Source organism: Salmo salar, chromosome ssa13, assembly GCF_905237065.1.
Source record: "Salmo salar chromosome ssa13, Ssal_v3.1, whole genome shotgun sequence".
NCBI classification, from domain to species: domain Eukaryota; kingdom Metazoa; phylum Chordata; class Actinopteri; order Salmoniformes; family Salmonidae; genus Salmo; species Salmo salar.
This window is the reverse complement of record NC_059454.1, coordinates 23,932,932-23,942,709: the sequence shown is the minus strand read 5'-3', so window position 1 is coordinate 23,942,709 and position 9,778 is coordinate 23,932,932. Positions and strand designations below refer to the sequence as shown.

General features: G+C 45.4%; 1 protein-coding gene across 1 annotated transcript; it reads left to right on the top strand.

Annotated features, from left to right (window-relative positions):
• The first annotated feature begins 6,411 nt into the window (after nt 1–6,411).
• mtg2 (mitochondrial ribosome-associated GTPase 2) lies at nt 6,412–9,341 on the top strand. Its single transcript, XM_014135090.2, has 6 exons — nt 6,412–7,147; nt 7,472–7,619; nt 7,918–8,033; nt 8,190–8,408; nt 8,567–8,705; nt 8,792–9,341. Exons 1-6 carry the CDS (start codon nt 6,914–6,916, stop codon nt 9,190–9,192), a joined length of 1,257 nt encoding a protein of 418 aa, XP_013990565.1. The 5' UTR covers nt 6,412–6,913; the 3' UTR covers nt 9,193–9,341.
• Nucleotides 9,342–9,778: the final 437 nt, after the last annotated feature.

Below are 9,778 nucleotides of genomic sequence, written 5' to 3'. Positions count from 1 at the left end.
CACCTGGAAGTTGCCGTAATTTACCAAGACAGTGGGAATATCTGGCTGTCAAACAGCTCACCTGTATGTTAAATTAACTCTACAGTGACAATCATAGGCTTCTTTACATTGCATAATAATGTATTCATTTCCTGTGATTTAGATATATACTGTGGCCTTTTACTTATAATGCAGTGTGCATGTATGTATGTCAGTCCCGAGGGCTGGGGGCTCTCGTTTTCCGTGGCCGACGTGAGTAAGTCGTGTGTTAACCCTCGCAAGGCTGCCGGCCCAGACGGCATCCATAGCCGTGTCCTCAGAGCATGTGCAGACCAGCTGGCTGGAGTGTATCCGGACATATTCAATCTCTCCCTATCCCAGTCTGCTGTCCCCACTTGCTTCAAGATGTCCACCATTGTCCCTTTACCCAAGAAAGCAAAGGTAACTGAACTAAATAACTATCGCCCTGTAGCACTCACTTCTGTCATCATGAAGTGCTTTGAGAGGCTAGTTAAGGATCATTTCACCTCCACCTTACCTGATACCCTAGACCCACTTCAATTTACATACTGCCCCAATAGATCCCAAGACAATACAATTGCAGTCACACTGCCCTATCTCATCTGGACAAGAGCAGTCCCCGTGAATAGTCCCCACGATATGCAACTGTTCAGGGAAGTCAGGAACCAATACACGCAGTCAGTCTGGAAAGCAAAGGCTAGCTTTTTTTAAACAGAAATTTGAATCCTGTAGCTCTAACTCCACAAAGTTTTGGGACACTGTAAAGTCCATGGAGAACAAGAGCACCTCCTCCCAGCTGCCCACTGCTCTGAGACTACGTAACACGGTCACCACCGATAAATCCATTATAATCGAAAATTTCAATAAGCATTTCTCTACGGCTGGCCATGCTTTCCTCCTGGCTACCCCAGCCAACAGCTCCGTCCCCCGCGCAGCTACTTGCCCGAGCCTCCCCAGCTTCTCCTTCACCCAAATCCAGATTGCAGATGTTCTGAAAGAGCTGCAAAACCTGGACCCGTACAAATCAGCTGGGCTAGACAATCTGGACCCTCTATTTCTAAAACTATCCGCCGCCATTGTTGCAACCCCTATTACCAGTCTGATCAACCTCTCTTTTGTATCGTCCGAGATCCCTAAAGATTGGAAAGCTGCCGCGGTCATCCCCCTCTTCAAAAGGGGGTGACACTCTAGACCCAAACTGTTATAGACCTATATCCATCCTGGCCTGCCTCTCTAAAGTCTTCGAAAGCCAAGTTAATAAACAGATCACCGACCATTTCGAATCCCACCGTACCTTCTCCGCTGTGCGATCCGGTTTCCGAGCTGGTCACGGGTGCACCTCAGCCACACTCAAGGTACTAAACGATATAACCGCCATCGATAAAATACAGTACTGTGCAGCAGTCTTCATCGACCTGGCCAAGGCTTTCGACTCTGTCAATCACCGTATTCTTATTGGCAGACTCAATAGCCTTGGTTTCTCAAATGACTGCCTCGCCTGGTTCACCAACTACTTCGCAGACAGAGTTCAGTGTGTGAAATCGGAGGGCCTGTTGTCCGGACCTCTGGCAGTCTCTATGGGGGTACCACAGGGTTCAATTCTTGGGCTGACTCTTTTCTCTGTATATATATATCAATGATGTCGCTCTTTCTGCGGGTGATTCCCTGATCCACCTCTACGCAGACGACACCATTCTGTATACATCTAGCCCTTCTTTGGACACGGTGTTAACTAACCTCCAAACAAGCTTCAATGCCATACAACACTCCTTCCGTGGCCTCCAACTGCTCTTAAATGCTAGTAAAACCAAATGCATGCTTTTCAACCGTTTGCTGCCCGCACCCACCCGCCCGACTAGCATCACTACGCTGGATGGTTCTGACCTAGAATATGTGGACAACTCCAAATACCTAGGTGTCTGGCTAGACTGTAAACTTTCCTTCCAGACTCATATTAAACATCTCCAATCCAAATCAAATCTCGAATCGGCTATCTATTTCACAACAAAGCCTCCTTCACTCACGCCGCCAAACTTACGCTAGTAAAACTGACTATCCTGCCGATCCTCAACTTCGGCGATGTCATCTACAAAATAGCTTCCAATACTCTACTCAGAAAACTGGATGCAGTCTATCACAGTGCCATCCGTTTTGTTACCAAAGCCCCTTATACCACCCACCACTGCGACCTGTATGCTCTAGTCGGCTGGCCCTCGCTACATATTCGTCGCCAGACCCACTGGCTCCAGGTCATCTATAAGTCTATGCTATGTAAAGCTCCACCTTATCTCAGCTCACTGGTCACGATAACACCCACCCGTAGCACACACTCCAGCAGGTATATACCTCTTTAAGGAATACCTGGGATAGGATAAAGTAATCCTTCTAACCCCCCCTTAAAAGATTTAGATGCACTATTGTAAAGTGGTTGTTCCACTGGATATTATAAGGTGAATGCACCAATTTGTAAGTCGCTCTGGATAAGAGCGTCTGCTAAATGACTTAAATGTAAATGTAAATATCTCACTGGTCATCACCAAAGCCAACACCTCCTTTGGCCGCCCTTCTTTCCAGTTCTCTGCTGCCAGTGACTGGAACGAATTGCAAAAATCGCTGAAGCTGGAGACTTATATTTCCCTCACTAACTTTAAACATCAGCTATCTGAGAAGCTAACCGATTGCTGCAGCTGTACATAATCCCTCTGTAAATAGCCCACCCAATATACCTACCACATCCCCATATTGTTTATATTACTTTTCTGATCTTTTGCACACAAGTATCTCTATTTGCACATCATCATCTGCTCATTTATCACTCCAGTGTTAATCTGCTAAATTGTAATATTTTGCTACTATGGCCTATTTATTGTCTACCTCCTCACGCCATTTGCACACACTGTATATAGATTTTTTTTCTTCTATTGTGTTATTGACTGTACGCTTGTTTATTCCATGTGTAACTCTGTGTTGTTGTTTGTGTCGCACTGCTTTGCTTTATCTTGGCCAGGTCGCAGTTGTAAATGAGAACTTGTTCTCAACTAACTTACCTGGTTAAATAAAGGTGAAAAAAAAAAAAAGAGGACTACCTATGTAAGAGTACTGTTCATTGACTACAGTTCAGCCTTCAACACCATAGTACCCTCCAAGCTCATCATTAAACTCAGGCCCTGGGTCTAAACCCCACCTAGTGTAACTTGGTCCTGGACTTCCTGACAGGCCGCCTCCAGGCGGTGAATGTAGGAAACAACACCTCCACTACGTTGATCCTCAACACAGGGGCCCCACAAGGGTGCATGCTCAGCCCCCTCCTGCACTCCCCGTTTACCCATGACTGCGTGGCTACGCACGCCTGCAAATCAATCATCAAGTTTGCAGACGACAACAGTAGTAGGCCTGATTACCAACAATGACTTGACAGCCTACAGGGAGGAGGTAAGGGCCCTGGCGGAGTGGTGCCAGGAAAATAACCTCTCCCTCAACGTCAACAAAATGAAGTAGCGGATCGTGGTCTTCAGGAGATAGCAGAGGGAGCACGCCCCCATTCACATCGTCAGGACCGCAGTGGAGAAGGTGAAAGCCTTCAAGTTCCTCGGCGTACACATCACTGACAATCTGAAATGGTCCACCCACTCAGACAGTGTGGTGAAGAAGGCGCAACAGCGCCTCTTCAACCTCAGGAGGCTGAATAAATTTGGCTTGGCCCCTAAGATCCTCACAAACTTTTACAGATGCACCATTGAGAGCATCCTGTCAGGCTGTATCAACGCATGGTACGGCAAATGCACTGCCCGCAACCGCAGGGCTCTCCAGAGGGTGGTGCGGTCTGCCCTACGTATCACAGAGGGAACACTGCCTGCCCTCCCGGATACCTACAGCACCCAATGTCACAGGAAGGTCAAAAATATCATTAAGGACCTCAGCCACCCGAGCCATGGCCTGTTCACCATGCTATCATCCAGGAGGCGAAGTCAGTACAGGTGCATCAAAGCTGGGACCGAGAGAGTGAAAAACAACTTCTCTCTCAAGGCCATCACTGTTAAATAGCCATCACTCACCGGCCTCCACCCAGTGCCCTGAACTTAGTCACTGCACCAACCGGCTACCACCCAGTTACTCAACCCTGTACCTTAGAGGCTTCTGCCCTATGTACAGTGAGGGAAAAAGGTATTTGATCCCCTGCTGATTTTGTACATTTGCTCACTGACAAAGAAATGATCAGTCTATAATTTTAATGATAGGTTTATTTGAACAGTGAGAGACAGAATAACAAAAAAAATCCAGAAAAACACGTCAAAAATGTTATAAATTGATTTGCATTTTAATGAGGGAAATAAGTATTTGACCCCCTCTCAATCAGAAAGATTTCTGGCTCCCAGGTGTCTTTTATACAGGTAACGAGCTGAGATTAGGAGCACACTCTTAAAGGGAGCGCTCCTAATCTCAGTTTGTTACCTGTATAAAAGACACCTGTCCACAGAAGCAATCAATAAGATTCCAAACTCTACACCATGGCCAAGACCAAAGAGTTCTCCAAGGATGTCAGGGACAAGATTGTAGACCTACACAAGGCTGGAATGGGCTACAAGACCATCGCCAAGCAGCTTGGTGAGAAGGTGACAACAGTTGGTGCGATTATTCGCAAATGGAAGAAACACAAAAGAAATTTCAATCTTCCTAAGCCTGGGGCTTATTGCAAGATCTCACCTCGTGGAATTGCAATGATCATGAGAACGGTGAGGAATCAGCCCAGAACTACACAGGAGGATCTTGTCAATGATCTCAAGGCAGCTGGGACCATAGTCACCAAGAAAACAATTGGTAACACGCTACGCCATGAAGGACTGAAATCCTGCAGTGCCCGCAAGGTCCCCCTGCTCAAGAAAGCACATATACATGCCCGTCTGAAGTTTGCCAATGAACATCTGAATGATTCAGAGGACAATTGGGTGAAAGTGTTGTGGTCAGATGAGACCAAAATGGAGCTCTTTGGCATCAACTCAACTCGCCGTGTTTGGAGGAGGAGGACTGCTGCCTATGACCCCAAGAACACCATCCCCACCGTCAAACATGTAGGTGGAAACATTATGCTTTGGGGGTGTTCCTCCATATGCTGAGCACTTGTTAGCTGCTTTTCCTTCACTCTGCGGTCCAACTCATCCCAAACCATGTCAATTGGGTTGAGGTCAGGTGAGTTTGGAGACCAGGTCATTTGATGCAGCACTCCATCACTCTCCTTCTTGGTCAAGTAGCCCTTACACTGCCTGGAAGTGGGTTGGGTCATTATCCTATTGAAAAACAAATGATAGTCCCTCTAAGCGCAAACCAGATGGCGTATTGCTACAGAATGCTGTGGTAGCCATGCTGATTAAGTGTGCCTTGAATTCTAAATAAATTACACACAGTGTCACCAGCAAAGCACCCCCACACCATCACACCTCCTCCTCCATGCTTCACGGTGGGAACCCAACATGCGGAGATCATCCGTTCACCTACTCTCCGTCACACAAAGACATGGTGGTTGAATCAAAAATATCAAATTTGGACTCATCAGACAAAAGGACAGATTTCCACCGGTCTAATGTCCATTGCTCGTGTTTCTTGGACCAATAAAGACTCTTCTTCTTATTGGTCCTTTAGTAGTGGTTTCTTTGAAGCAATTTGACCATGAAGGCCTGATTAACACAGTCTCCTCTGAACAGTTGATGTTGCCATGTGTCTGTTACTTCAACTCTGAGAAGCATTTATTTGGGCTGCAATTTCTGAGGCTGGTAACTCAAATGAATGTATCCTCTGTTGCAGAGGTAACTCTGGGTCGTCCTTTCCTGTGGTGGTTCTCATGAGAGTCAGTTTCATCATAGCACTTGATGGTTTTTCAGACTACACTTGAATTTCTTGAAATTTTCCAGATTGACTTACCTTCATGTCTTAAAGTAATGATGGACTGTCGTTTCTCTTTGCTTATTTGAGCTGTTCTTGCCATAATATGAACTTTGTCTTTTACCAATTAGGGCTATCTTCTGTATACCGCCGCTAGCTTGTCACAACACAACTGATTGGCTCAAACGCATTAAGAAGGAAAGAAATTCCACAAATTAACTTTTAACAAACACACCTGTTAATTGAAATGCATTCCAGGTGACTACCTCATGATTCTGTTTGAGAGAATGCCAAGAGTGTGCAAAGCTGTCATCAAGGCAAACGGTGGCTACGTTGAAGAATCTCAAATATAAAATATATTTTGTTGACTGGTACTGTATATATATCTGTATATATATATAACCAAATAGTTGCTTGTTCATCTTCGATTTATTTTACTGTTTTAATATGTAAAATAAATCGACTTTCCGCTGGTTTTGTATCCGTATTGTATAATTTATGAAGAAGCAATGTGTCGACCCATCGCTGTGATTTTTGACCCTCGGTATGTCCCGTAGGTAGGTCTCGTTGAAGTTGACATTCAAAATAGGTACCATCTAGCTAATTTGATCTAAAAGCTACATTTTACTTAGAGTTGCAGATGGCGATGTTATGTGTAACCTCTAGCTAGATTATTGTTGTAATTTGTTATGTTTGTTGCCGATTTAATTAGCTAGTCGGTTTATTGACAGTGACTTCGCTAACTAGCAATAATAGCTAACATTAGCCTGCTGGCTACAGCTTGTCTAACGCAGGGTTTCCTGGGTGCACATTTTGCTTTTTGCCCTAGCTCATCACAGCTGATTCAAATAATCTAAGATTGAAGATGAGTTGGCTATTTGAATCAGCTTTGTAGTGCTAGGGCAAAAACCTAAACAGGGCCCAGGACAGAGTTTGGGAGACCCTGCTTTAACGAAACGAGGTCAGGGCGACACTGGCTGTCTCACTACGAAATAACGACGGTCTATGCTCTGAGATTACATTTCATTATTTTGCAATGTTAACTACATTGACCAAATTTCAAAGCCGAAGATGGTTTGTCCAAGAGATAGGTCGACTATTTGCACAAGTTTGTGTTAGGCACGAGTTCAATGGCAGCTTGTTGCTAGGGCTCAAAAGCAACTTGGCAGCACAGAGGAAAACAACTGGAATCGTGAATGTCAGCACGTCCTGTGCATGGTGCGCCAAACCTCGAATTTCTAAAAAGAAAGAACTTTCAGAAAAGAAACTGGTATGTCATGATATACTAGGCAGATAGCTATCTCATATCCTCTGTCCTCATCACACTAGCCATGCACACATTGGTTTGTTTATATTTGCAATACCCTAGTTAGCTAGTTTGTTTTGTTGGTCTTCTGCTCTATCATGCACTCAAACATGGATAAGCAAATATTGATGACACTATGAGTTAAGATGAAACATTGGTGCTATGCCAGTCTGGTGTGATATGCGTTTAGACCAATGACTTGTATATAAACTGCAGGTGGCTAGTTAACTAAGCTTATGTTAATGTTCACACTGGGTCTCTCTCTCTCTCTCTCTCTCTGTTGCTCAGACTCGCCACTTTGTGGACCACCGCAATGTAAAGCTACTGGCTGGAGCAGGTGGAAAAGGGGCCTGCACCTTCCACAGTGAGCCCCGGAAAGAGTGGGGTGGACCAGACGGAGGGAATGGAGGAGATGGTGGGAACATCATCATCAAAGGTGTGTCAGAGACACCGGCACACTCAAGTGTTGCACTATTCCCAAACAGAGCTGTTTATACATTGTTTATAATCTGGTTACAATGTGTTGGTCTTCTGAGTTGCTCTCATTTGGCTATTCAGATCAATGTTTTGATCATCAGGAGATCCACAATAGGCTTACAATTTCACACAAGAATATAATCAGGCCGAAGAACATTTTTAATTTGTAGGGATATTTTAACCAGGGCATTGGAGACGTTTTTCGTATGTGTACTTCAAGCCCTATTTCTGAATATCTGTGATTTGCGTGCCTCCAGTTGACCTGCAGGTGAAATCCCTGGCGCAGGTCGCCCCCGTTTACAAAGGAGACGACGGCAATTCAGGAGGCAGTAAGAACTGCTACGGACGCAACGCCAGCACAACCTACATCGCTGTGAGTTAGTTCCCATGACTACAGCTGGGGTGTTGCTTGATTTTTTTTATTTAATTTTTTTTAACTTTCGTTTAGCCATGTAATTGCCACAAATACCAGATACTAAAATGCTGACTGTAAAATAGTGTAACTGAATGTTGTTTTGGGATGGTGCAGGTGCCAGTGGGCACGGTGGTGAAGGAGCAGGGGAAGACGGTGGCAGACCTCTCCCAGCACAACCAGGAGTACGTAGCTGTGTTTGGAGGGGCGGGGGGAAAGGGAAACCGCTTCTTCCTGTCCAATGAGAACCGCGCCCCCATGACGGCCACCCTGGGAGAGAGGGGACAGGAGAGGGTCCTCCAGCTGGAGCTGCGCACCATGGCCCACGCCGGACTGGTGAGACACGGAAGAGGGACTCACTCCACTGACTAGGCCTATCTTATTAAATGTGGGCTGGTTAAAATAATATTGTAGAAATATAAATGGAATGCACTCTATCCCCCAATGTATAACATTTTCTTGATTTACCTGTTGGTGTGTGTCTTCCACTCCAGGTTGGGTTTCCCAATGCAGGGAAGTCTTCCCTTCTAAGGGCCATTTCCAATGCCAGGCCTGCTGTGGCTGCCTACCCCTTTACCACCCTTAACCCCCATGTGGGTATTGTCAACTACAGGGACCATGAGCAAGTTGCAGGTAAAGAAGTTTTTGATCTTTGTGTTGTATATTATGTTGGGCACAAAGGTTGGTGTTGTAGTTTATTGTCCCCTCCCCCTGTCTAGTGGCTGACATTCCTGGTATCATCTGTGGGGCCCATCTGAACCGAGGCCTGGGGATCTCCTTCCTGCGCCACATTGAGCGATGCCGCTTCCTTCTCTTTGTCCTGGACCTGTCCTCCCCAGAACCCTGGACTCAGCTCCAACAACTGCGCTATGAGCTGGACCAGTACGAGCCCGGCCTAACCCACCGGCCCCATGCTATCGTAGCCAACAAAATGGACCTGCCTGGGGCTCGGGGAAACCTTGAGGCCCTCAGGGGCCATGTGGCCCACAGGGTGATCCCTGTGTCCGCCCTCACAGGCCAGAACACAGAGGAGCTGATCCTGCACCTCAGGGAGCTCTTTGATGGCTATCTACAGACCCATGGACAGGGCAGTGGGCAGGACATGCCCACCAGGTGGTAGGTCTGCCCTGGAAAAGGACTGAAAGACTTCCATGCCTTTTCCTCACTGCTCAGCACCTGCTAAGTGTATTTTGTTTAAATTATAGAACTAAATAAATATTTATTCAACTGTGAAAAATGGAATTGATTTAATAAATGCATTTCAGTAAATCTGATTCCTCATTGTTTTATTTACACAAGTATTGAGATCTGTGTACAAGGGTCAGTACTGATGACATCAGATAGTTATTGTGATGTCATATGTACTTAAGCGTTTTCCCTTATATCAACATCACACATTTTACCCCTTGGGATGTCTAGAAACACACGTCATCAAAAATGCTGGTACATGTTAGACATTTTTATTATTTTAACTACGCTGATAAAAAATATTAACGCAACAGGTTTCCTTAAATGAACTGTAGCTCATTAAAATCTTAAATTGTTGCATGTTGCGTTTATATATTTGTTCAGTATAATGACAGGAATTCTCACTGATGCATCTGTGACCTTCGCTAAAGGATTTTTCTCTGTTTCTTGGTTGAGAAACGAAACAGCAGTGAGTTTCTGCTGACCTTTGACCTCAACGCAAATGAGATCAGGTATGG